The sequence below is a fragment of the Melozone crissalis genome, unplaced genomic scaffold, assembly GCF_028551555.1.
Source record: "Melozone crissalis strain CALT ecotype California unplaced genomic scaffold, PUWL_Pcris_2 ptg000689l_1, whole genome shotgun sequence".
NCBI lineage: Eukaryota > Metazoa > Chordata > Aves > Passeriformes > Passerellidae > Melozone > Melozone crissalis.
Genome location: NW_026536353.1, coordinates 7,859 through 35,752, shown reverse-complemented (window position 1 = coordinate 35,752; position 27,894 = coordinate 7,859). Strand labels below are relative to the sequence as shown.

Genomic DNA, 27,894 nt, shown 5'->3' with positions numbered 1-27,894 from the left:
AAAAGGCACAGAAAAAAGCACCCAGAGCTGAAATGTCCTCATTTCCTCATCTCCCCCACTCCAGCAGCCGGGAAACCACCAGGAGCCCCAAAGTGGGGAAATTCAGCTGAGCAAATTCAGCTGAGCAAATTCCCCTCCCAGCAGTGGCAAAGCCCCTGTGGTGTCACAGCAGGCACCCAGAACACCCTAAAGAGACCCAAATTCACTCTGCTTTTGGAGCCTGAAACCAAGGAAAAGCCCAAAAAAGCCCCCAAAAAGCCCCAAAAAAGCAAACAGATCCATTCCCCTCTGCCTGGAAGGGTTGGGACCTCTGGCTTGGAGTAAAGCACGACCTTAACCGACATCTTGCCCGAAAAACATCAGCAGAGCAGTTGGGGTGCAAAACACGAATTTTGGCTCTGAAAGGTCATCCACAACCCCAAATAATTTGGATAAAGGGTCAGCAACCCCTCAAGCTGAAGGACAACCAGATAATTCACAAGATGGTTTAAAAGCGCCTCCATCAGAGCTCTGGAACCATTCCCCTTTTTCCTTTGTTCCTTGGAAAACGTGAGGGGTGTGAAGGCGACATCTCAGGTGCTTCCATGGATCCAGGAGCTCTCTGGGTGCCAGGTGCGCCTCTCTGGGCCAAGCCATGGATGACACTGAGATGTCCCCGTGTCCCAAATGTCTCCCTTGTCACCCCAGCCCTGCTCAGGGCAGAATTCTTCCACAAAATTTTCCTCCAAAGTTTTCCTTGGAGATGCCCGAAGGAGGCCGAGACCCTGTGGGAAGCCTGGGTTGGAGCAGGGAGCTGGAGCCCCATGGAGAGAGTGATTCCAGAGATGGAGAAGAAATTTGGAATGCCCAAAACGCCAGGAAGGGCTCCAAGGCACAGGATCTCTTCAGAAATATTTGTTTTTTTGATTTGCCCTAGAGCCGGTGGGACCTGTCCAGGCAAACCCATCCCATGTTTTCCATGGAATGGAAACTCTCCAAGAAATATCCCAGAAGGACTCTCCTGCAGGATTGGGAGAGTAAAACCAAACCCTTGGCTTTGCAAGGCAGAACTGGCCAAATTCCTCACCCTGCAGCTTCAGGGCGTTAAATATTGGTAAATATTCCACATCCAACCACGGCAGAGCTTGGCAGATTCATTCATTCTGGATTCATCCAGATCCGGATCCAGATCCAGATCCAGCAGCAGGACAGGGGCTCTGATCCCACCTGCCTGGATGCAAACCCACGGCCAGGAGCTCTCCTGGAAGGGCTCCATGGCACAGGATCTCTTCCCAAATAATTTCCATTCTGATTTACCCCAAACACCCCAGAGCTGGCGGCACATGTCCAGGCAGAACCCTGGAGCTTCCCACTGCTCCAAGCCACACGTGAGGTTTTCAGGGGAAGGAAACTCTCCAAGAAATATCCCAGAAGGACTCTCCTGCAGGATTGGGAGAGTAAAACCAAACCCTTGGCTTTGCAAGGCAGAACTGGCCAAATTCCTCACCCTGCAGCTTCAGGAGAGGGACTGAACGTTAAATATTGGTAAATATTCCACACCCAACCACGGTAGAGCGGGATTCATTCAGATCCAGATCCAGCAGGAGGACAGGGGCTCCGATCCCACCTGCCTGGATGGGAACCCACGGCCAGGAGCTCTCCTGGAAGGGCTCCATGGCACAGGATCTCTTCCCAAATCTTTCCCGCTCTGATTTACCCCCAAACACCCCAGAGCCGGCAGGACCTGTCCAGGCAGAACCTTCCTGTGTATTCCAGGGAAAGGAAACCCTCCAAGAAATATCCCAGAAGGACTCTCCCGCAGGATTGGGAGAGCAACACCAAAACCTTGGCTTTGCAAGGCAGAACTGGCCAAATTCCTCACCCTGCAGCTTCAGGGCGTTAAATATTGGTAAATATTCCACACCCAACCACGGCAGAGCTTGGCAGATTCATTCATTCTGGATTCATCCAGATCCGGATCCAGATCCAGATCCAGCAGCAGGACAGGGGCTCCGATCCCACCTGCCTGGATGCAAACCCACGGCCAGGAGCTCTCCTGGAAGGGCTCCATGGCACAGGATCTGTGGGATCCCTGGACAATTTGTGGGATCCCTGGATGATCGGTGGGGTCTGTGGTGGGTAAGGTTGTCCCTCAAGGGTGCTGGAAAAAAGGACCAGCCAGCAACAGGATGGGAAATGGATTTTCCAGAAAATCTCTGGAATTCTGGAGATATTCCAGGAATTCTCATCCCTGGAAATGGCCCAGGAAAGGTTGGACCGGGTTGGAGCAAGCTGGGATGTGGGAGGTGTCCCTGCCCATGGAACTGGATGGGATTTCAGGAGTTTCCCACTCAAACCATCCTGGAATTCTGTGGAAGAACGGTTCACCAAAATTCCACGGATTTCACCCAGAATGAGCGGCAAGTCTTGAGCCAGACACAGGATTTGGGATGGGCACAGGGATTTGGGATGGCCACGGAAATTTGGGATGGGAGATTTGGGATGGGCACAGGGATTTGGGATGGGCACAGGGATTTGGGATGGCCACGGAAATTTGGGATGGGAGATTTGGATGGGCACAGGGATTTGGGATTCCCACAGGGATTTGGGATGGCCATGGAAATTTGGGATGGGAGATTTGGGATGGGCACAGGGATTTGGGATGGGCACAGGGATTTGGGATGGCCATGGAAATTTGGGATGGGAGATTTGGGATGGGCACAGGGATTTGGGATTCCCACAGGGATTTGGGATGGCCATGGAAATTTGGGATGGGCACAGGGATTTGGGATTCCCACAGGGATTTGGGATGGGCACAGGGATTTGGGATGGCCAAGGAAATTTGGGATGGCCAAATCCATCTGAATCCCAACAAATCCCCGCCGGGAACAGGAACAACAGCGGGAACAGGGAAAGGATCAGAGATAACCAGAATGGAAATAAATCAATCCCAGCTCTCCCAGATCTCTTGTTCTGAGACGAGCAGGTCAGGAACACCCCAGCTCCAGGATGTTTTTCCCCATCTCCTGGGGTGACCCCAAGCTGGAGCTGCCTGACACCCCCAGGAATTCACAGAATTAAAATAAATCAATCCAGCTCTCCCAAATTCCTGTTCTGGTGGGGAGCACTCCAGCCCTGGATGTTTTTCCCAGCTCCTGAATGGTTTTTTCCATCTCCTGGATGTTTTTTCCCCAGATCCTGGGGTGTTTAATTCCCAGCCCCTGGATGTTTTTTTTTTCCAGCTCCTGGGGTGATCTCAGTGATGGAGCTGGAGCTCCTGACAGCACCAAGAAATCACAGGATCAAAATAAATCAATCCAGCTCTTCCAAATTTCCCCTGCTCTGCTGTTCTGAGCAGAGCATCCCAGCCCTGGATGTTTTTTCCCAGCTCCTGGGAGCTCCTGACACCACCAAGGAATCACAGAATTAAAATAGATCAATTCCAGCTCTTCCCAATCTCTGTTCTCAGGGAGCACTCCAACCCTGGATGGCTTTTTCCCATTCTCTGGATGTTTTACCCAACTCCTGGATGGTTTTTTCCCATTCTCTGGATGTTTTACCCAACTCCTGGATGGTTTTTTTCCCAGTTTCTGGATGGTTTTTTTCCTGGCTCCCGATGTGATCCTGAGCTGCAGCTCCTGACAGCACCAGGAATTCACAGAATTAAAATAAATCAATCCCAGCTCTCCCAAATCTCTGTTCTGAGAGGAGCAGGTGGGGTTCCCTCCAACCCTGGATATTTTCCCTATCTCCTGGATATTTTTCCCATCTCCTGGATATTTCTTCCCATCTCCTGGCTGGTTTTTTCCCATCCCCTGGATATTTTTTCCCCAGCTCCTGGCTGTTTTTTTCCCCAGTTCCTGGATGGTTTATTTCCCAATTTCTGGATGGTTTTTTTTCCTGGCTCCTGGGGTGACCCCGAGCTGGAGCTCCTGACAGCACCAGGAATTCACAGAATCAAAATAAATCAATCCCAGCTCTCCCAAATCTCTGTTCTGGTGGGGAGCACCCCAACCCTGGATGTTTTTTCCCATCCCCTGGATATTCTTTTTTCCCATCCCCAGGATATTTTTTTTTTCCCATCTCCTGGATATTTTTCCCCCAGCTCCTGGGTGTTTTTCCCCAGCTCCTGGATGGTTTATTTCCATTTTTGGGTGTTTTTTTTCGCAGCTCCTGGTGTGATTCCGAGCTGGAGTTCCTGACATCACCAGGAATTCACAGAATTAAAATAAATCAATCCCAGCTCTCCCAAATCTCTGCTCTGAGCGAAGCAGGTCGGGAGCACCTCAACCCTGGATATTTTTCCCCAGCTCCTGGATGGTTTATTTCCATTTTTGGGTGTTTTTTTTCGCAGCTCCTGGGGTGATCCCGAGCTGGAGTTCCTGACATCACCAGGAATTCACAGAATTAAAATAAATCAACCGCAGCTCTCCCAAATTCCTGCTCTGAGCGAAGCAGGTCGGGAGCACCCCAACCCTGGATATTTTTCCCCAGTTTCTGGATGGTTTTTTCCCATCTCCCAGGGTGATCCCGAGCTGCAGCTCCTGACACCACCAGGAATTCAAACAATTAGAATAAATCAATCCCAGCTCTTCCAAATTTCACCTGCTCTGCTGTTCTCAGTCCTGGATGTTTTTTTCCTGGCTCCTGGGGTGACCTCAGTGATGGAGCTGCAGCTCCTGACAGCACCAGGAATTCACAGAATTAAAGTAAATCAGTCCCAGCTCTTCCAAATTTCTGTTCTGAGAGGAGCAGGTGGGGTTCCCTCCAACCCTGGATGTATTTTCCCACATCCCCTGGATGTTTTTCCCCATCCCTTGGCTTTTTTTTCTCCAGCCCCTGGGTATTTTTCCCCATCTCCTGGATATTTTTCCCCATTTCCTGGGTATTTTTTTTCCTCATCTCCTGGCTGGTTTTTCCCCATCTCCTGGATATTTTTTTTCCCATCTCCTGGATATTTTTCCCATCTCCTGCCTATTTTCCCCCATCCCCTGGATGTATTTTTTCCCCATCCCCTGGATATTTTTCCCCATCTCCTGGATATTTTTTTTCCCCATCTCCTGGATATTTTTTCCCCATCTCCTGGATATTTTTCCCCATCCCCTGCATATTTTTCCCCATCCCCTGGATATTTTTCCCCAGCTCCTGGATGTTTTTTCCCAGTTTCTGGATGCTTTTCCCATCTCCTGGGGTGATCCCAAGCTGGAGTTCCTGACATCACCAGGAATTCACAGAATTAAAATAAATCAATCCCAGCTCTTCCGAATCTCTGTTCTGGTGGGGAGCACCCCAACCCTGGACATATTTTTCCCATCCCCTGGATGTATTTTCCCCCATCTCCTGAATATTTTTTCCCATCTCCTGGCTGGTTTTTCCCCAGTTCCTGGATGTTTTTCCCCAACTCCTGGATGTTTATTTCCCATTTCCTGGGTATTTTTTTTCCCCATCTCCTGGATATTTTTCCCCATCTCCTGGATATTTTTTCCCCCATCCCCTGGATATTTTTTCTCCCATCCCCTGGATATTTTTTCTCCCATCCCCTGGATATTTTTTCCCCATCTCCTGGATATTTTTCCCCATCCCCTGGATATTTTTTCCCCATCTCCTGGATATTTTTCCCCCATCCCCTGGATATTTTCCCCCATCCCCTGGATATTTTCCCCCATCCCCTGGATATTTTTCCCCCATCCCCTAGATATTTTTTCCCCATCCCCTGGATATTTTTTCTCCCATCCCCTGGATATTTTCTCCATCTCCCGGATGTTTTTCCCCCCTAGAGCCCCTCAGCGACGGCCGCGCTGCCCCGGGCATGGAAATGAGGGAGCTCCGGCCCCTCGGGGTTGCAGGGATGAAAGGAGAGGAGGGGGCGAGGAGGGGAACCCGAACGATCGGGGCCTGGCGCGGGAGATAAGGGCACGGGAGATAAGGGCACGGGAGATAAGGGCACGGGAGAGAAGGGCACGGGAGATAAGGGCACGGGAGATAAGGGCACGGGAGATAAGGGCACGGGAGAGAAGGGCACGGGAGATAAGGGCACGGGAGATAAGGGCACGGGAGATAAGGGCACGGGAGAGAAGGGCACGGGAGATAAGGGCACGGGAGATAAGGGCACGGGAGAGAAGGACACGGGAGAGAAGGACACGGGAGATAAGGACACGGGAGATAAGGACACGGGAGATAAGGGCGCGGGAGATAAGGGCACGGGAGAGAAGGGCACGGGAGATAAGGGCACGGGAGAGAAGGACACGGGAGAGAAGGACACGGGAGATAAGGGCGCGGGAGATAAGGGCGCGGGAGATAAGGGCACGGGAGATAAGGGCGCGGGAGATAAGGGCGCGGGAGATAAGGGCACGGGAGAGAAGGGCACGGGAGATAAGGGCACGGGAGAGAAGGGCACGGGAGAGAAGGGCACGGGAGATAAGGGCACGGGAGATAAGGGCACGGGAGAGAAGGGCACGGGAGATAAGGGCGCGGGAGATAAGGGCACGGGAGATAAGGGCGCGGGAGATAAGGGCACGGGAGATAAGGGCACGGGAGATAAGGGCACGGGAGAGAAGGGCACGGGAGAGAAGGGCACGGGAGAGAAGGGCACGGGAGAGAAGGACGCGGGAGAGAAGGGCACGGGAGATAAGGGCACGGGAGAGAAGGGCACGGAGCTGGCACAGAGCCATGGGATAACGTGCTGATAACGCCGACGGACGGACACGGACGGACGGACACGGACAGACGGACACGGACGGACGGACAGATGGACACGGACGGACGGACAGATGGACACGGACAGATGGACACGGACGGACGGACAGATGGACACGGACGGACGGACACGGACGGACGGACATGGACGGACGGACACGGACAGACGGACAGATGGACACGGACGGACGGACACGGACGGACGGACATGGACGGACGGACACGGACAGACGGACGGATGGACACGTACGGACGGACACGGACGGACGGACACGGACGGACGAGCCCCGCCCGGGGTTTGCTGAGCGCGGTTTGGTGACAGAGGAGGAATCGGCACCTTGGGAATGTGCCCGGCACATGGAGCAGCCCCGGCGGCTCATCCTGATGAATCCCAGTTTGGATTCACCGGATTCCAGTTTGGATTCGCTGAATCCCAGTTTAGATTCGCTGAATCCCAGTTTGGATTCACAGAATCCCAGTATGGAGTCCCTGAATTCCAGTTTGGATTCGCTGAATCCCAGTTTAGAGTCACAAAATTCCAGTTTGGATTTGCTGAATTCCAGTTTGGATTCACTGGATTCCAGTTTGGATTCACTGAATCCCAGCCCAGTTTGGATTCCCTGAATCCCAGTTTGGATTCACTAAATTCGAGTACAGATTTGCAAAATCCCAGTTTGGATTCACTGGATTCCAGTTTGGATTCGCTGAATCCCAGTTTGGATTGACTGAATCCCAGTCTGGAGGGAGGGAGTGAGACGAAAGAAAAGAAAAGAAAAGAAAAGAAAAGAAAAGAGAAAAGAAAAGAAAAGAAAAGAAAAGAAAAGAGAGAAAAAGAAAGAAAGAAAGAAAGAAAGAAAGAAAGAAAGAAAGAAAGAAAGAGGAAGAAAGAAAGAAAGAAAAAGAAAGAAAGAAAGAAAGAAAGAAAGAAAGAAAGAAAGAAAGAAAGAGGAAGAAAGAAAAAAAGAAAGAAAGAAAGAAAGAAAGAAAGAAAGAAAGAAAGAAAGAAAGAGGAAGAAAGAAAAAAAGAAAGAAAGAAAGAAAGAAAGAAAGAAAGAGGAAGAAAGAAAAAAAGAAAGAGAAAGAAAGATAGAAAGAAAGAAAGAAAGAAAGAAAGAAAGAAAGAAAGAAAGAAAGAAAGAAAGAAAGAGGAAGAAAGAAAAAAAGAAAGAAAGAAAGAAAGAAAGAAAAAAAGAAAGAAAGAAAGAAAGAGGAAGAAAGAAAAAAAGAAAGAAAGAAAGAAAGAAAGAAAGAAAGAAAGAGAAAGAAAGAAAGAAAGAAAAAGAAAGAAAGAAAGAAAGAAAGAAAGAAAGAAAGAGGAAGAAAGAAAAAAAGAAAGAAAGAAAGAAAGAAAGAAAAAAAGAAAGAGAAAGAAAGAAAGAAAGAAAGAAAGAAAGAAAGAAAGAAAGAAAGAAAGAAAGAAAGAAGGAATTCTCCATATTCCACAAGGATCCCCCACATTCTCTGTATTTTTGACCCCTCGCAGAACGTCGGATTTTAAAATTCTTCCACTGAGGTTTGTGGGGGATTTTGAAAAGGGCAAAAAGGAGCAAATTTAGAGCAGATAAAACCAAAAATCCAAAACATCCCCAAAAACCACCCAAAAAAACCCAAAACCGAACAAAAGGCAGAGGGAGCGGGCAGCAATTCCTGGGAGATGGAAAATCGGGAATTGCAGGGCCGGGATAACGCAGGGAGGTGTTCCCAGCTGGAACAAAGGAGCCGATGGAGCGGAAAATGACCAGAAATGGGCAAAGAGAGGAACAAAAAAATCGACATTTCTGAGAGGGGAGGGGAGGGGGAGCTGCCGATTCCTGCTGGAAGGGCTCCGAATCCCGGGAAAAGGGGAAAGGGGAAATCCCTGTTGGGAATGCTCATCCCAATGGGCAGGGAAGGGCTCAGAATCCCCGGAAATCAAGGGGAAATGGGGAAATCCCTGTTGGGAATGTTCATCCCAATGGGGCCGGGACGGGCTCGGAATCCCGGGAAATCCCAGGAAATCCTTGTTGGGAATGTTCACCCCCAATGGGACAGGGAAGGGCTCGGAATCCCGGGAAATCCCAGGAAATCCTTGTTGGGAATGTTCACCCCAATGGGACAGGGAAGGGCTCGGAATCCCGGGAAATCCCAGGAAATCCTTGTTGGGAATGTTCACCCCAATGGGGCCGGGACGGGCTCGGAATCCCGGGAAAAGGGGAAATCCCTGTTGGGAATGTTCATCCCAGCGGGGCAGGGACGGGCTCGGAATCCTGGGAAAAGGGGAAATCCCTGTTGGGAATGTTCATCCCAATGGGGCCGGGAAGGGCTCGGAATCCCGGGAAAAGGGGAAATCCTTGTTGGGAATGTTCATCCCAATGGGGCAGGGAAGGGCTCGGAATCCCGGGAAATGCCGGGAAAAGGGGAAATCCCTGTTGGGAATGTTCATCCCAATGGGGCAGGGAAAGGGCTGGGAGTGTTTGGGGCAAGGATGGGCATGAAGGGGTTGAAATATCCAGGGAAAACAGCCCGGGATAATGGGATCCACAGAAAAACCCAGGGAAAATGGGATCCAGGGATAATGGGGTCCAGGGGAAATGGGATCCAGGGAAAACAAACGGGATCCAGGGATATCGGCATCCAGGGAAAATGGGGTCCAGGAAAAACAGGATCCAGGGATGATGGGATCCAGGGAAAATAGGATCCAGGATTAATGGGATCCAGGGATATCAGCATCCAAGGATAACAGAATCCAGGGAAAATGGGATCCAGGGAAAACGAGACCCAGGAACATCAGCATCCAGGGAAAAAACACTCATGGATAATGGGATCCAGGAAAAACAAAATCCAGGGATAATGGGATCCGGGGATAATGTGATCCAGGGAAAATGGGATCCATGGATAACAGAATCCAGGGATATCAGCACCCAGGGATAACGGGATCCAGGGATAACAAAATCCAGGGAAAAAACAGTCAGGGATAACAGGATCCAGGGATAACAAAATCCAGGGATAATGGGATCTGTGGAAAACAGGATCCAGGGAAAATGGGATCCAGGGATAATGGGATCCAGGGAAAACGGGATCCAGGGATAACGGGATCCGGGGATAATGTGATCCAGGGATAACAGCATCCAGGGAAAAAACAGTCAGGGATAATGGGATCCAGGGATAACGGGATCCAGGGATAACGGGATCCAGGGATAACAGGATTCAGGGATATCAGCATCCAGGGAAAAAACAGTCAGGGATAACAGGATCCAGGGATAACGGGATCCAGGAATATCAGCATCCAGGGAAAACATTCCCAGTTCAGACTGGGACACCAAACAGGAATAGGAAAACCACTGGGAGACAAAATTATGGAATTCCAGAATCTGGGTGGAATTCCCAGTTCAGACCGACACCAAACCGGAACTGGAAAACCACTGGAGAAGGAATCACAAAATTCTGGAATCCAGGTGGAATTCCCAGTTCAGACTGGGACACCAAACAGGAACAGGGAAATATCTGGGAGACAGAATTATGGAATTCTGGAATCCAGGTGGGATTCCCAGTTCAGACTGGGACACCAAACAGGAACAGGGAAATATCTGGGAGATGGAATCATGGAATCCTGGAATTTGGATGGAATTCCCAGTTCAGTCCGACACCAAACAGCACCAAAACTGGAAACGGATTCGGAGATGGAATCATGGAATCCTGGAATTTGGATGGAATTCCCAGTTCAGACCGACACCAAACGAGAATTGGAAAACCACTGGAGAAGGAATCACAAAATTCCAGAATCCAGGTGGAATTCCCAGTTCAGACCGACACCAAACAGCACCAGAAACTGGGAAAACCACTGGGAGACAGAACCATGGAATTCTGGAATCCAGGTGTATTCCCAACTCAGACTGACACCAAACCAAAACTGGAAAGCTGCTGGAGATGGAATTACGGAATTCTGGAATCCGGGTGGAATTCCCAGTTCAGACTGACACCAGGCAGGAAAAAAGAAACAACTGGGAGACTGATTTATGGAATTCTGGAATTTGGATGGAATTCCCAGTTCAGACCGACACCAAACGAGAATTGGAAAACCACTGGAGAAGGAATCACAAAATTCCAGAATCCAGGTGGAATTCCCAGTTCAGACCGACACCAAACAGCACCAGAAACAGGGAAACCACTGGGAGACGGAACCATGGAATTCCGGAATTCCCAGCTCAGACTGGGACACCAAACAGGAGCAGAAACCACTGGGAGACGCAGTCCTGGAATTCTGGAAGGGTTTGGGTGGGAAGGGCCCTCAAATCCCATCCCATTCCCAGGACACCGTCCCAGATCATTCCCGATTTTCCCTGGGCCCTTCCAGGGACGGAGCAGCCACAGCAGCGAACGGAATCCGGGAAATCCAGAAAATCCGGAAAATTCCCTTGGAGCACCCGGCTCCTCCTGCACGATGTCCCCACCCGGACCCTCACCCACAATCCATGAAAATTCCAAGATTTGGGATCTGAGCGGCAGCTCCAATCCAAGATGTGCATTTCCACTTTTTGGGGTTTTTTGGGTTTTTTTTTGGGGTGGGGCAGCAGAAAATGAGGATTTTTTTTCCCAAAAACCTCCTCTGGATCAGAGCTCTGCTGTTAAATTCCCTAAAATTCTTATGGCAACAAGAACAATATAATTACTTGTGATTTATAATTAATTATTATTATAATTTATAATTTTTTCCCCAAAAAAACCCCTCTGGATCAGAGCTCTGCTGCTAAATCCCCTAAAATTCTTATGGCAACAAGCACTATATAATGAATTATAATTTATATTATTTATAATTTATTATTAATATAATTTATAATTTTTTCCCCAAAAAAACCCTCTGGATCAGAGTTCTGCTGCTAAATTCCCTAAAATTCTTATGGAAACAGGAACCATATAATTAATTGCAATTTATAACTATAATTTATAATTAATTATAATTTGTATTAAATTATCGTACTTTTGGATTTTTTTGGGGTGGGGCAGCAGAAAATGAGGATTTTTTCCCCAAAAAATCCTCTGGATCAGAACTCTGCTGTTAAATCCCGTAAAACTCTTATGGCAACAAGAACGATATAATTAATTATAATTTATATTATTTATATATATAATATATATTATATATATAATGTATATATATATATATAAAAATTTACATATTAATTATAATTTATTTAATTATTTATTATAATTTCTAATTTTTCCCCCCAAGAAAACCTCTGGATCAGAGCTCTGCTGTTAAATGCCCTAAAATTCTTATGGCAACAAGAATGATATAATTAATGATAATTCATAATAAATTATAAATAATATAATTTATAAATAAATTACTAATACATGTAATAATATAATATAATATAATATAATATAATATAATATAATATAATATAACATAATATAACATAATATAATATATAATGTATAATTATTATATATTATAATATAATATATTATATTATACAATATATATTTATATAATATAATATAATATCAATCATATAATTATATATTATTACATATAATTATATAATACAATACATAATATATAATTATTATATATTATAATATAATATAACATATATTATACATTATATATAATATAATATAATATAATATAATATAATATAATATAATATAATATAATATAATATATATTACATTAAATTACATTACATTACATTACATTATATTATATTTTAACTGTAACATATTAAATATAATATATATATTATATATTATATATTATATAATATACTATAATATAATAATTATATAACAATTTTATAATATAATAGATAAAATTCATATATAATAATTTATAAATAAATTATAATTAATTATAATTTACATTCAATTATTGTATTCCAGAGGGTGAAACAACTCCCCAGGGAATTTCCACATTCCCAAGGTTCCAGCAGGAATTCCTGAATATTCCACATTTCCATCCACCTGGAAAAGCTCCCTGAGCTCCCAAAATCCCAATTTTGGGTCCAATCTCAATTCTGACCCAAATTTCCAAAGAAAAACAGGAAAGGAGGAAAAGCTCTGAGTTTTTTTCCCAGCTCCTTTTTCCAGGATAATTCCAGATGAATCCTCCCTGACCTCAGGAATGTTCCCAAAATCCCAATTTTGGGTCCAATCTCAATTCTGACCCAAATTTCCCAGGAAAAACGGGAAAAGAGGAAAAGCTCGGGGTTTTTCCCCAGCTCCTTTTTCCAGGATAATTCCGGATGAATCCTCCCTGACCTCAGGGGTGTTTCCAGCACTGGGGATATTTTCAGATTATAAAAATATCCTAAAAAAATTCCCCAAAAAGCCAGAAAATACCTGAAATCACGGCGATTTTCCGAGCCCCGTGCTCCTCCCTGGCGATCCTCTCCGCCTCCTCCATCAGCAGCATTCCAAACCCCTGGAATTGGAGGAAAAACAGGGAAAAAAAAGGGAATTTTGGTCAAAATCAAAGCCGTGAGCAAGGGCAGGATGTGAAGCTGGGTTCCAAAAAAACATTCCGGATTTTTGGGATGGGAATATTGCAGGATTGAGGTCAGTGAATTCCTCAGGGAATTTTTTCCTCGTGGTGGAATTTTTGGTGAGGGAAGGAGATGGAATGGTGGAATGAGGTGGGAGCAGAGGAAATCTGGGAATGCTGGGAGCACCTGGTGCTGGAATTTGGAGGGATCCCATTGGGAAAAAAAACCCCAAAAAACTGGGAAGCAACAGAATTCCAGCAAACGGGAGCTCAAATCCCATCCTGGCTCTATCCCAACTCAGTGCAAATGAGAGGAATTAAACAAAACTCCAATTTTTTGACTGAAACGTGATCCCATCGGGAAAAACCCCAAAAGGTTGGGAAGCAACAGAATTCCAGCAAAAGGAGCTCAAATCCCATCTTGGTTTGATCCCAACTTGAAGCAAATGAGTGGAATTAAATAAAATTCCAGGTTTTTTTGTGAGGGAATGAGGATGGAATGGTGGAATGAGGTGGGAGCAGAGGAAATCTGGGAATTTTTGGGTACCTGGTGCTGGAATTTGGGGGGATCCCGGCTGCTGAACGTGATCCCACTGGGGAAAAACCCAAAAAACTGGGAAGTCTAAGAATTCCAGTAAAAAGGAGCTCAAATCCCATCCTGCCTCTATCCCAACTCAGAGCAAACCAGCGGAATTAAACAAAACTCCAATTTTATGACTGGAATGTGATCCCATTGGGAAAAACCCCAAATACTGGGAAGCAACAGAATTCCAGCAAACAGGAGCTCAAATCCCATCCTGGCTCCATCCCAACTCAGAGCAAACGAGTGGAATTAAACAAAACTCCAATTTTACGATTGGAACGTGATCCCATTGGGAAAAACCCAAAACAAAATTCCGGCATGAAGGAGCTCAAACCCCATCCTGGTTCGATCCCAACTTGGAGCAAACGAGCGGAATTAAACAAAACTCCAATTTTTTTTGTGAGGGAAGGAGATGAAATGGTGGAATGAGGTGAGAGCAGAGGAAATTTGGGAATTTGGGAGTACCTGGTGCTGGAATTTGGAGGGATCCCGGATGCTGAACGTGATCCCATTGGGGAAAAACCCAAAACAGAATTCCAGCAAAAAGGAGCTCAAATCCCATCCTGGCTCCATCCCAACTCGGAGCAAAGAAGCGGAATAAAATAAACTCCAATTTTTTGGGGAAGGAGATGGAATGCTGGAATGAGGCGAGACCAGAGGAAATCTGGGAATTTTTGGGTACCTGGTGCTGGAATTTGGAGGGATCCTGGATACTGAACGTGATCCCATTGGGGAAAAACCCAAAACAGAATTCCAGCATGAAGGAGCTCAAATCCCATCCTGGCTCCATCCCAACTCGGAGCAAAGAAGCGGAATGAAACAAAACTCCAATTTTTTGGGGAATGAGGCGAGACCAGACGGAAATTCGGCAATTTTTGGGTACCTGGTGCTGGAACTTGGAGGGGTCCCGGCTGCTGAACGTGATCCCATCAGGAAAAAACCCAAAACAAAATTCCAGCATGAAGGAGCTCAAATCCCATCCTGGCTCCATCCCAACTCGGAGCAAACGAGTGGAATTAAACAAAACTCCAATTTCTCCGGGGAAGGAGGCGGGACCAGACGGAAATCTGGCAGTTTTTGGGTACCTGGTGCTGGAACTTGGAGGGGTCCCGGCTGCTGACGGGCACGGCGCTGCCGTAGACGTGCAGCTCGCGCACCACGGAGGCGCCGCCGCGCAGCTCGGGGCGGAAGGCGGCGGCCGAGCCGCGCCGCAGCCGCAGCAGCCCCACCAGGATGTCCCGCTCCGGGTCCTCGTACGACAGGAACGTCTCCCAGCCGCCGTTGGCCACGTAGTCCCGGCGGATCAGCTCCACCTGCGGCGGGGAGCGGGAGGGGAAAAGGGGAAAATGGAAAATGTGAGAGGGGAGACGATTCAGTGGGTCCATAAATACGGGCAAACAGGAGGGGATTCCATAAAGCCAATTTAATTCCAGATGGGAATCTGGAATTGGCCACGTAGTCCCGGCGGATCAGCTCCACCTGCGGCGGGGAGCGGGAGGGGAAAAGGGGAAAATGGAAAATGTGAGTGAGGCAAATTCTGTGGATCCATAAAGAGTGAGGCAAGTTCCGTGGATCCATAAATATGCGCAGAGCAAACAGGAAGGGATTCCCCAAAGCCGGTTAGGTTCCAGATGGGAATTTGGAATTGGCCTCGTGATCCCGATGGATCAGCTCCACCTGGGATGGTAGCGGGACGGAGGAGGGGGGAAAAGAGGGAAAATGTGAGAGGGAAGCCGATTCCATGGATCCATAAATAGGCTCAGAGCAAACAGGAAGAGATTCCCCAAAGCCAGTTTGATTCCAGATGGGAATTTGGAATTGACCTCATAATCCTGATGGATCAGCCCCACCTGGTCTGAGACCAGGATGGATGAGGAGGGAAAGGAGGGAAAAGGGGAAATATCAGAGCGAAGACGACTCCGTGCATCCATTAATAAGAGCAGACAAGAAGGGATTCTCTAAAGCCAATTTGATTCCAGATGGGAATTTGGAATTGGCCACGTGATCCCAATGGATCAGCTCCACCTGGGATGGTAGCGGGACGGAGGAGGGGGGAAAAGAGGGAAAATGTGAGAGGGAAGCCGATTCCATGGATCCATAAATAGGCTCAGAGCAAACAGGATGGGATTCCATAAAGGCAGTTTGGTTCCAAAAGGGAATTTGGAATTGGCCTCGTAAATCCAACGGACCAAACCCAGCTGAGCTGGGAGAGGGATGGATGAGGAGGAAAAGGAGGGAAGCCGGTTCTGTGGATCCATAAATATGTTCAGAGCAAACAGGAAGGGATTATTCCCCAAAGCCAGTTTGGTTCCAGATGGGAATTCGGAATTGGCCGCGTGATCCTGATGGATCAGCTCCACCTGGGGCGGGAGATGGATGGACGAGGAGGGAAAAGAGGGAAAATGGAAAACGTGAGAATGAAGCCGATTCCGTAGATTCATAAATATGAGCAAAAACAAAGGGATTCCTTAAAGCCAATTGAATTCCAGATGGGAATTTGGAATTGGTCACATAATTCCTATGGATCAACCACACCTGAGCTGGGAGTGAGAGGAGGGGAAAAGGAACAGGTGAGAGCGAAACCAATTCCATGGATCCATAAATATGGCTCAGAGCAAACAGGAGGGGATTCCCCAGAGCTAATTTAATTCCAGATGGGAATTTGGAATTGGCCACGTGATCCTGACATATCAGCTTCACCCGATCTGGCAGGAAGATGGATGAGGAGGGAAAGGAGGGAAAAAGGAAAATGTGAGAGTGAGGCAAATTCTGTGGATCCATAAATATGTTCAGAGCAAACAGGAGGGGATTCTTCCCCAAAGCCAGTTTGGTTCCAGATGGGAATTCGGAATTGGCCATGTGATCCTGATGGATCAGCTCCACCTGGGGCGGGAGATGGATGGACGAGGAGGGAAAAGAGGGAAAATGGAAAATGTGAGAATGAAGCCGATTCCGTACATTCATAAATATGAGCAAAAACAAAGGGATTCCTTAAAGCCGATTTAATTCCAGATGGGAATTTGGAATTGGCCTCATAAATCCAACGGACCAAACCCACCTGAGCTGGGAGAGGGATGGAGGAGATGGGAAAGGAGGGAAAATGGAAAATGTGAGAGGGAAGCCAATTCCATGGATCCATAAATACGGCTCAGAGCAAACAGGAAGGGATTTCCCAAAGCCAGTTTGGTTCCAGATGGGAATCGTGATGATCTCTGGCACAGACTCGTGGAATGGTTTGGGTGGGAAGGGACCTTCAATCCCACCCCATTCCCAGGACACCTTCCGCCATCCCAGGCTGCTCCAGCCTTTCCTTGGGCACTCCCAGGGATTCTCTGGGAATTCCTTCCCCAATCCCATTCCCACTTTCCCAGGGAATTCCCTCCATTCCCAGCTCTCCCAGCCTGGCATTGGATCCAGCCCCATCCCCATGCCCAGAAATTTTGGGAATTCCCTGGGAATTGGGGACTCCAGGAAGGGTCTCCCTTCCTTTTTCCATCCCAAATCCCATAAAAACCCCTGGGGATGGATCCTGAGTGTCCTGGATCCCAGAATCCCGGAATGGTTTGGGATGGGATCCATGGACCTTCAATCCCATCCCATTCCAATCTCAGGGTGATCCAACTCTTCCGTGGACACTCCCAGGGATTCTCTGGGAATTCCAGCCCAGCCGGGAATTCTTCCCCAATCCCATTTCCCCTTTCCCAGGGAATTCCCTCCATTCCCAGCTCCCCCAGCCTGGCATTGGATCCATCCTCATGCCAATTCCTCCATGAGAAGGAATTTTGGGAATTCCCTGGGAATTCGGGACTCCAGGAAGGGTCTCCCTTCCCTTTTCCATCCCAAATCCCATAAAACCCCCTGGGGATGGATCCTGAGTGTCCTGGATCCCAGAATCCCGGAATTGTTTGGGATGGGATCCAGGGACCTTCAATCCCATCCCGTTCCCACCCCTGATCCCAGATTGCCCCAAACCCCATCCGGGCTCTCCCTGAACCCTGCAGCGACAATTCCCTGTCCCCAAACCTTCCCTTTTTCCTGTAAAAATCCCATTAAATACCTGGAATTTTTCTGGACCCAATCCAGCCCCAAAATGTGCTTTATTTATTTATTCCTCGTTATCCCAACACAATCCCTCTGATTTCCAGGAATTGGGCTCCGACCCTTCCGGGATCCATAATTTCATTTTCTCCAGCATTCCCAACCCCTCCTGACACCTCCAAATAAAATCCCAGACATGGGAAAAAACATCCCCAAAATTCAGATTATTAATTAATTAGAGACGGTGATTAATTAACTAATTAATTAATTAATCAGGATCCCGTTTCCCATCAGGGGGATGATGCTGGTTGTTCACCAATCCCCCCAAACATCCATGGAAAAGCTCCTGGTGCTTTTCCCGGGATTCCTGCTCCTGCCCGAACAAAGGGAATTTTCCGCTTGGAAAAGCCCGGGATGAGCCCGCCCTCCCCTCATTTGCAATTCAAATGAGACCCGGCAGAAACGCGGGAAAAAATTCCCGATTTTCCCGGGAGCCGGAGCGGCCTCGGATCCTGGAAAAAACGGGAAATTTTTTTGGAATTCTTTTGGATTTTGGAGATTTTTTGGGGGGATTTTTGGGGGATTTTTGAGAGTTTTTTGGGGATTTTTTGGGAATTTTGGAGGTTTTTTGGGATTTTTGATTTGAGTATTTCACTCATCACAAAGGAAAAAAAAAACCAAGGGAATAAAATTCCCTGGAATCTCTGACTGGAAAAATCTTCTGGACTCAGGGAATGTTCTCCAAACTCCTCCAAGCCTGAGGAATCCGTGGAATTCCAAAGCAGGAATGAAGAGGAAATTCAGGAATTCGGGGATCGGTTTGGGATTTGGGATGGGGAGGGGGTTTGGAAGTGGATCCCTGATCCAGCTTTTCCCAGCACCCCAAAATTCCTGCTGGAATTTAATTTATTGGAAGTGAAATCCGGAATTGCTTTGGACCTTCCTGAGGAGGAACAGGAAGAGGGAATTGCCAGGATATGGAAATTTCCTGGATATGGGAATTCCCAGGATATGGAAATTTCCAGCTTATGGGAATTCCCAGGATATGGGAATTTCCAGGATATGAATATTTCCAGGATATGAACATTCCCAGGATATGGAAATTCCTGGGATATGGACATTTCCAGAATATGGGAATTCCTGGGATATGGAAATTCCCTGGATATGGAAATTTCCAAGACATGGATATTCCCAGGATATAAAAATTTCCAGGATATGGAAATTTCTGAGATATGGAAATTCCCTGGTTATGGAAATTTCTGGGACGTGAATATTCCCAGGATATGGGAATTCCTGGGATAAGAAAATTCCCAGGATATGGGAATTTCCACAATATGGAAATTCCCAGGATATAGAAATTTCCAGGATGTGAATAGTCCCAGGATATGAACATTCCCAGGATACGGAAGTTTTCAAGATATGGAAATTCCTGGGACATGAATATTCCCAGGATATGGAAATTCCTAGGATATGGAAATTTCCAGGGCACAGGAACTCCAGCGATATAGAAATTTCTAGGATATGAACATTCCCAGGTTATGGAAATTTCTAGGATATGGAAATACCTAAGACATGGGAATTCTGAGGACATGGAAATTTCCAGGATATGGGATTTCCCAGAATATGGAAATTCCAAGAATATGGAAATTCCTGGGATATAGCAATTCCCAGGATATGGAATTTCCCAGAATATGGAAATTCCCAGGATACGGAAATTTCTGGGATATGAATATTCCTGGGATATGGATATTCCCTGGATATGGAAATTTCCAGGATATGGAAATTCCCTGGATATGGGAATTTCCACAATATGGAAATTTCCAGCTTATGGCAATTCCCAGGATATGGAAATTTTCAGGATACGGAAATTCCCTGGATATGGGAACTCCCAGGATATGGCAATTCCCAGGATACGGAAATTCCCGGGATATGAATATTCCCAGGATATGGAAATTTCTGGGACACTAATAGTCCCAGGATATGGCAATTCCCAGGATATGGAAATTCCCGGGATATGGATATTTCCAGGATATGGAAATTTCTGGGATATTGACATTTCCAGAATATGGGAATTCCTGGGATATGGAAATTCCCTGGATATGGAAATTTCCAAGACATGGATATTCCCAGGATATAAAAATTTCCAGGATATGGAAATTTCTGAGATATGGAAATTCCCTGGTTATGGAAATTTCTGGGACGTGAATATTCCCAGGATATGGGAATTCCCAGGATATGGAAATTTCTGGGACACTAATACTCCCAGGATATGGGAATTCCCAGGATTTGGAAATTTCTGGGATATGGAAATTTCTGGGATATGGGCATTTTCAGGATATGGAAATTGCCTGCACATGGAAATTTCCAGGATATGGGAACTCTTGGGATATGGAAATTCCCAGCATATGGGAATTCCTAGGAGATGGAAATTTCCAGGATATGGAAACTTCCAGGATATGGAAATTCCCAGGACATGGAAATTTCTGGGATATGGGAATTCCTAGGATATGGAAATTCCCAGGATATGAGAATTCTCAGGATTTGGGAATTCCTAGGATATGGAAATTCCCAGGATATGAATATTCCCAGGATATAGACACTTCCAGGATATGGGAATTCCCAGGACACGGAAATTTCTGGGATATGGGAATTCCTAGGATATGGAAATTCCCAGGATATGAATATTCCCAGGATATAGACATTTCCAGGATATGAAAATTTCTGGGACATGGAAATTCCTGGGATATGGAAACTTCTGGGATATGGGAATTCCCAGGATAGGGAAATTCACCCCAAAAAATCTCTAAATTCACCATTCTTACTCCCAACACACTCAGGGCGTTATTGGAGTTCCCAAAATTTCAATTTTTAAAAATTTCAATTACATGCAAATATATGGTATTATTACACATAACATACATTATATATAGCATATAATACATATGTTATTTAAATATATAATACATAAAATGCATATAATAGAAATGCATCATGGATTTTTTGTATTTATACAATTCTATATTTACATTTATATTTATATTTATGTTCATATATATGTATTCATATATATATATATACATTTTAACACACATTTTTTCCTATATAAAACCACATTTCAATATACAAATTTTGCCTAAAGCCATGGAAATTCACCAAAAAATCTCTAAATTCGCCATTGTTACTCCCAACACACTCAGGGTGCTATTGGATTTCCCAAAATTCCATTTTTAAAAATTTCAATTATAAGCAGATATATTGTGCTATTATATATAACATACATTATATATAGCATGTATATGTTATTTATATATATACAATATATAAAATACATATGGTAGAAATGTATGTCTATTTATATTTATATAATTTTAATTTTATATTTACATTTATAATTATATTTTTATATGTTTATATTTATATCTATGTTTATATTTATATCTATATTTACATCTCTCTATATAAATTTTAATGCACATTTTTTCCTATATAAATCCATATTTAAATAGACGCATTTTGCCTAAAAACCGTGGAAATTCACCCAAAAAATCTCTAAACTCACCATTCTTACTCCCAACACACTCAGGGTATTATTGGATTTCCCAAAATTTCAATTTAAAAAATTTCAATTACATGCAGATATATTGACTTATTATATATAACATGCATTATATATAACATATATGTGTTATATAAATATACAACACCTAAAATGCATATAATAGAAATGTGTGCCTATTTATATTTATATAATTTTAATTTTATATTTACATTTATAATTATATTTTCATATGTTTATATTTATATCTATGTTTATATTTATATCTATATTTACATCTCTCTATATAAATTTTAATGCACATTTTTTCCTATATAAATCCATATTTAAATAGACACATTTTGCCTAAAAACCGTGGAAATTCACCCAAAAAATCTCTAAATTCCCATTCTTACTCCCAACAGACCCAAGGTATTATTGGATTTCCAAAAATTCCCCAAATTCCGGTTTTTATGGGTAAAAAAGGGGAGATGTGAATTTTATGGAAGCGCAAACCCCCCACACCCAGCGCAGATCCACAGATCCCGGAATTTCCTCAGGAATTCCCAAAATTTGGGATTTTTACCTGGTAGGGCCTCACTTTGTGGTGGATCTCCTGAATTCCGACCTCGCGCGTCCTCACGTCGCGGCACTGGGGGGAAACGGGGAAACTCTGAGCATGGAAAATTCCGGAAAATTCTGGAAAATTCCAGAAAATTCCGGAAAATTCCGAAAAAAATTCCAGAAAATTCCATAAATTCTGGGGTTCGAAACCCCTGGGGATGGATCCTGAGTGTCCTGGATCCCAAAATCCCGGAATGGTTTGGGATGGGATCCAGGGACCTGCAATCCCATTGGAAGAGAATTCTGGGATCCAGGAAGGAATTTTGGGAATTCCCTGGGAATTGGGGACTCCAGGAAGTTTCTCCCTTCCCTTTTCCATCCCCAAATCCCATAAAAATCCCTCGGGATGGATCCTGGATCCCAGAATCCCGGAATGGTTTGGGATGGGATCCATGGACCTTCAATCCCATCCCATTCCCGCCCCACAATTCCGGGATTTTCCAGCCTTTCCTGGGACACTCCCAGGGATTCTCTGGGAATTCCAGCCCAAATTTGAGGGATTTTTTTGGTGGAATTTTTTGGGGATTTGGGGATTTGTTTGGGTGGGGATTTGGGGATTATTGGAATACCCCAGGAATTCCTTCCCCAATCCCATTTTCCCTTTCCCAGGGAATTCCCTCCATTCCCAGCCTGGCACTGGATCCATCCCCATCCCAGCTCCTTTCCGGGAAGGAATTTTGGGAATTCCCTGGGAATTTTGGATCTCCCTTCCCTTTTCCATCCCCAGATCCCATAAAAATCCCTCAGGATGGATCCTGTGTCCTGGATCCCAAAATCCCGGAATTCTTTGGGATCCAGATCTGAGAGTTCCTCCCCAGCTCCTCCCTCACGTAAACGTGTGGGAAAGAGAAATGGAGGAGAATTTTAAAAGGATTTTTTTTTTGTCTTTTCCCTCTGATTTCAGGGCTCCAATTCTGCTCCAAAAAAATGGGAAAAAATGGGGAAAATGGGAAAAAATGGGGGGGGGTTGGCAAAATAAAAGAGGAAGAAAAGGGGAAAAAAAGGATAAAAAAAGGGGGAAAAATGGGGAAAAATGTGGGAAAAAATTGGGGAAAATGGAAAAAAAAATGGGGAAATGGGAAAAGGGGCTTGGCAAAAAAAAAAAGGGGGAGAAACGGGATAAAAGGATAAAAAAGGGGGAAAAAAGGGGAAAAAATGTGGGAAAAAAATGGGAAAATGGAAAAAAAAAAAAAGAGGAAAAACCAGGAAAAAAAAATGGGATTTAAACTCCCACTTTCCAGGTGCATTCAGGACAGGGGTGGAAGAGGAAAATTAAATTCTTCCCCAAAAAAAAGCAGCTTGTCAGCAAGGAGCTTTTTAGTAATTAATTTACTTTTTTGGGGGTTTTTTAAGCCTTTAAGCCAAATTTGGTTTTTTAGTTTTTTTTTTAAAGCCAAATCTGGTTCTCTCGGGGTTTAAGCCAAATCTGGTCCTTTTCTTGGTTTTTTTTTAAAGCCAAATCTGATTTTTTTGGGGTTTTTCAAAAGCCAAATCTGGTTCTTTGAGGGTTTTTCTTTTTAAGCCAAATCTGCTCCTTTTGGGTTTTTTTAAGCCAAATTTGGTTCTTTTTTGGTTTTTTTTTTAAGCCAAATCTGATTTTTTTTGAGTTTTTCAAAATCCAAATTTGGTTATTTTGGAGTTTTTCTTTTAAGACAAATCTGGTTCTTTTGTTTTTTTGGGTTTTTTAAACTAAATCTGGTTCTTTTGGGGTTTTATTTAAGCCAAATCTGATTATTTTGGTTGTTTTTTAAAGCCAAATTTGATTTTTTTTAAGCAAAATCTGATTCTTTTGGTTGATTTTTTTAAGCCAGATTTGGTCCTTTTGGTTTTTTTTTTAAGCCAAATTTATTTTTGTTTTTTTAGCCAAATCAGGTTCTTTTTTTAAGCCAAATCTGCTTCTTTTGGGGTTTTTTTTAACCCAAATCTGATTTTTTGGGGTTTTTTTAAAGCCAAATCTGCATCCTTTGGGTTTTTCATCTCCTGATTTGTGTGGAGCCATCAAATCTCCTTCAACAAAACAAATGAAGATTTTCCTTCATTGTTCATTATTTTTAAAAGATACCTATTCAATATTTCATGATATTTTATTGCAAATACATACAAATGATTTATAAACCAAATGAATAAACATTTTAAATGATTATTAATGAATTATTTTTTGATAATTTACCTGCGTGCCGAGGTCCCTCATCCTGGCCAGGGCGAGCTCCCTCAGGTTGCCGTGCTCCACCCCGGAGCTCACCAGGGGCATTGGGATATCCCTGCAAAACAACAGGAAAAATCCAAATTTTAGCACAATTAATAGAGAATCCACCAAAAAACATCCTCAGGCCAAAATCCCAAACCGCTCCATCCCCAAATTTCCCGAATTCCTGTTGGGTTTTCGAGGTTTGGTTGAAAAAGAAATCAAAAAACCAATTAAAAACAGAAGGAAAATGAAAAGTAAACATGAGAAATGAAGAAAAATTAACAGAAAAAATCACAAATTTTATTAAAAGTGAAAAAATCTGAATATAAAATTTAAAAATCCTAAAAATTGGGGTTTTCTGTCAGTTCTTCACTTGGGAATCTGGGGAAAAAGGGATCACCCAGGTGTTCTTCGTTATCTGCTGCTGGAGAAAAAAATTGGGAAATTTGGGGAAAATCCATCAGAATCACAATTTTTCCATGGGGGGATTTTGGTATTTTCCTTAAAAAGTTCAACTGTTCACAAAAAATCCCTCAGATTTCCACCAAAATCCCTCAGATTTCCACCAAAATCCCTCAGATTTCCACCAAATTTCAAATGTTCATCCAAAATCCTTCAGATTTCCACCAAAATCCCTCAGATTTCCACTGAAATTCCAAAAATATTCCACCAGAATTCCACCTGTTCACCCCAAATCCCTCAGATTTCCACCAAAATCCCTCAAATTTCCACCAAAATCCTTCAGATTTTCACCAAAATCCCTCAGATGTCCACCTAAATTCCTCAAATTTCCACCAAAATTCCAAATGTTCATCCCAAATCCCTCAGACTTCCACCAAAATCCCTCACATTTTCACCCAAAATCCCTCAGATTTTCACCAAAATGACAACTTTTCAGCCAAAATCCTTCAGATTTTCACCAAAATTCCACTTGTTCATCCCAAAATCCCTCAATTTCCACCAAAATTCCACCTGTTCATCCAAAATTCCACCTGTTCACAAAACATCCCTCGGATTTCCACCAAAATTCCTCAAATTTTCACCAAAATCGCTCAGATTACCACCATAATTCCTCAGATTTTCTCCAAAATCCCTCGGATTTCCACCAAAATTCCACCAAAATTCCACCTGTTCATCAAAAATCCCTCAGATTTCACCAAAATCCCTCAAATTTTCACCCAAAATCCCTCAGATTTTCACCCCAAATCCCTCAGATTTACACCAAAATTCAATTCAAAATTCCCAATGGAGGGAATTCCCTGGGAAAGGGAATAATGGGATTTGGGAAAGAATTCCTGGGGTATCCCAGGGTATCCCAATCACCCCAAAAAAACCCCAAATCCCAGAAAAAGAACCTCAAATGCCCAAGAAAACACAAATCCCCAAATATTGCAGAAAACGTCAAATCCTTTTAAAATTCCAAAAAGTTCCCCAAAAAAACCCTTCAAATTTGGGAAGGAATTTGGGAAGGAATTCCCAGCTGGGCTGGAATTCCCAGAGAATCCCTGGCAGTGTCCAAGGAACGGTTGGAGCAATCTGGGATCAAGGTTGGAATGGGATGGGATTGAAGGTCCACGGATCCCATCCCAAACCATTCCAGGATTCTGGGATCCAGGATCCATCCCCAGGGATTTTTATGGGATTTGGGGATGGAAAAGGGAAGGGAGAAATTTCCTGGAGTCCTGAATTCCTTCCCAGAGAGGAGCTGGGATGGGGGGGATGGATCCAGTGCCAGGCTGGGAGAGCTGGGAATGGAGGGGATTCCCTGGGAAAGAAGGAAATGGGATTTGGGACGGAATTCCCAGAGAATCCCTGGCAGTGTCCAAGGGCGATAACGAAGGCCGAATCAGACGGGGCCGTAATTAACGGATCGAGGCCGGAATCGCTCCCGGAGCAGCGCGGAGACAACTCCAGTTGGGAATTACCTCTGGACACGGTAGACGCGCGTCCAGGGCGGCACCAGGGCCAGGATCCGCGCCACCAGGTCCACCAGGGTGCTGGGGGGGTAACTGCGGTACCGCCCGCTCTTCCAGAGCTCGTAGAGCCCCGTGCCGCGGATCACCAGCGTGGGGTACAGCTTCAGCCCGTCCGGACGGAACGCCGGGTTCTCGAAAAACTCCTGGGAAAAGAACAAAAAATACAGGAATTGGTGTGGGAGAGTTGGGGGTTGGATGGATCCCCGTGCCGCGGATCACCAGCGTGGGGTACAGCTTCAGCCCGTCCGGACGGAACGCCGGGTTCTCGAAAAACTCCTGGGAAAAGAACAAAAAATACAGGAATTGGTGTGGGAGAGTTGGGGGTTGGATGGATCCCCGTGCCGCGGATCACCAGCGTGGGGTACAGCTTCAGCCCGTCCGGCCGGAACGCCGGGTTCTCAAAAAACTGCTGGGAAAAGAACAAAGAAAAAACCAGGAATTGGTGTGGATGGTTGGGATGGATGGAGGTGAGAGATCTCTTGTAAGAGCCGAAATGAGGGATGTGGGACTTCACATGGCTCTCCAAAATGCAGTTTATTCCATCCAAGAGGTCACAGCAGTCCAGGGTCATGGGTGGCAGAGCTGTGCCCACAGCTGTCAGCTCCAGCTGCAGGCAGGCCTGGAGACCCAGATCCCTCGCTCAGGCTCTTATGGGTGGCACCCCACGTTGGGCGCCACTGTAACAGCCTAAATCAGGGATGTGGGACTCCAGGGGCTCTCCAAAATTCCATCCAAGAGGTCACAGCAGTCCAGGGTGGTGGGTGACAGAGCTGTGCCCACAGCTGTGCTCCAGCTGCAGGCAGGCCTGGAGACCCACATGCCCAACTCAGGCTCTTACTGATGGTGCCCCACGTTGGGCGCCACTCTAACAGCCTAAATCAGAGATGTGCGACTCCAGGGGCTCTCCAAAATGCAGTTTATGGTATCCAAAATGCAGTTTATTGTATCTAAGAGGTTACAGCAGTACAAGGTCATGGGTGACAGAGCTGTGCCCACAGCTGTCAGCTCCAGCTGCAGGCAGCCCTGGAGACCCACATCCCTCACTCAGGCTCTTACTGATGGTGCCCCACGTTGGGCGCCACTCTAACAGCCTAAATCAGAGATGTGCGACTCCAGGGGCTCTCCAAAATGCAGTTTATTGTATCCAAAATGCAGTTTATTCTATCTAAGAGGTCACAGCAGCCCAGGGCTGTGGGTGACAGAGCTGTGCCCACAGCTGTGCTCCAGCCGCAGGCAGGCCTGGAGACCCTTTGGTTTTGGTTACACTGCATTCTAGACTTTTCTCTGCTGAGCATCTTCATACAGTAGAGCCAATCTATACCTTAACTGTTATCTATAGCCTATGATAACTACTGTAATTACCATATTCATGTTACTATTCTCCAATCACTAAAAGTCAGTACATCACAGTTTAAGCCAGAAGTTGTTTTTCAGTTTCCTTGCAGTGGAAAATTCTGACACCTTTTTTCTACTTGCAACATTTGCTGCCTTGTTTGCCTGTGCTCTCTTTCTGCTTGGTAAAAACATCTTCATGTTTGGGGTGGGTTCATCCTTTGCTCTAAGCCATAAAACCCCTTCTAACCAACATACCCTTTGCCTCCTTGATTATCCAGTGAGACTCAGCAATTCTTTTCTTCTATATCAAAACTTGCTTCCATCTCTATTCCTTCATCAGACTCCACATTTAAAAATCTTTCTGCCAAGCACACAGATCTGTGACACCTTCTTATCAAACTTCCATCCTTCCCAACAATCTCTGAAGGAGGTGGGGGAATTTGGGGTTTGTGGCAAAGGGCCAAGTGCGGGGAC

The 27,894-nt window shown here is 45.1% G+C and overlaps 1 protein-coding gene across 1 annotated transcript in view; it reads right to left on the bottom strand.

Moving 5' to 3' along the window:
* The window catches only part of LOC128950517 (elongator complex protein 3-like), a gene marked incomplete at its 5' end in the record, with an annotated part of 31,983 nt that extends 5,492 nt beyond the window's left edge, over nucleotides 1–26,491 (bottom strand). The window contains 7 exons of the mRNA XM_054295386.1: nucleotides 13,000–13,081; nucleotides 14,810–15,037; nucleotides 21,884–21,949; nucleotides 24,092–24,182; nucleotides 26,035–26,228; nucleotides 26,305–26,361; nucleotides 26,438–26,491. Of these exons, the coding sequence (XP_054151361.1) occupies nucleotides 13,000–13,081; nucleotides 14,810–15,037; nucleotides 21,884–21,949; nucleotides 24,092–24,182; nucleotides 26,035–26,228; nucleotides 26,305–26,361; nucleotides 26,438–26,491 (772 nt within the window). The remainder of the gene's footprint in view (nucleotides 1–12,999; nucleotides 13,082–14,809; nucleotides 15,038–21,883; nucleotides 21,950–24,091; nucleotides 24,183–26,034; nucleotides 26,229–26,304; nucleotides 26,362–26,437) is intronic.
* Nucleotides 26,492–27,894: the final 1,403 nt, after the last annotated feature.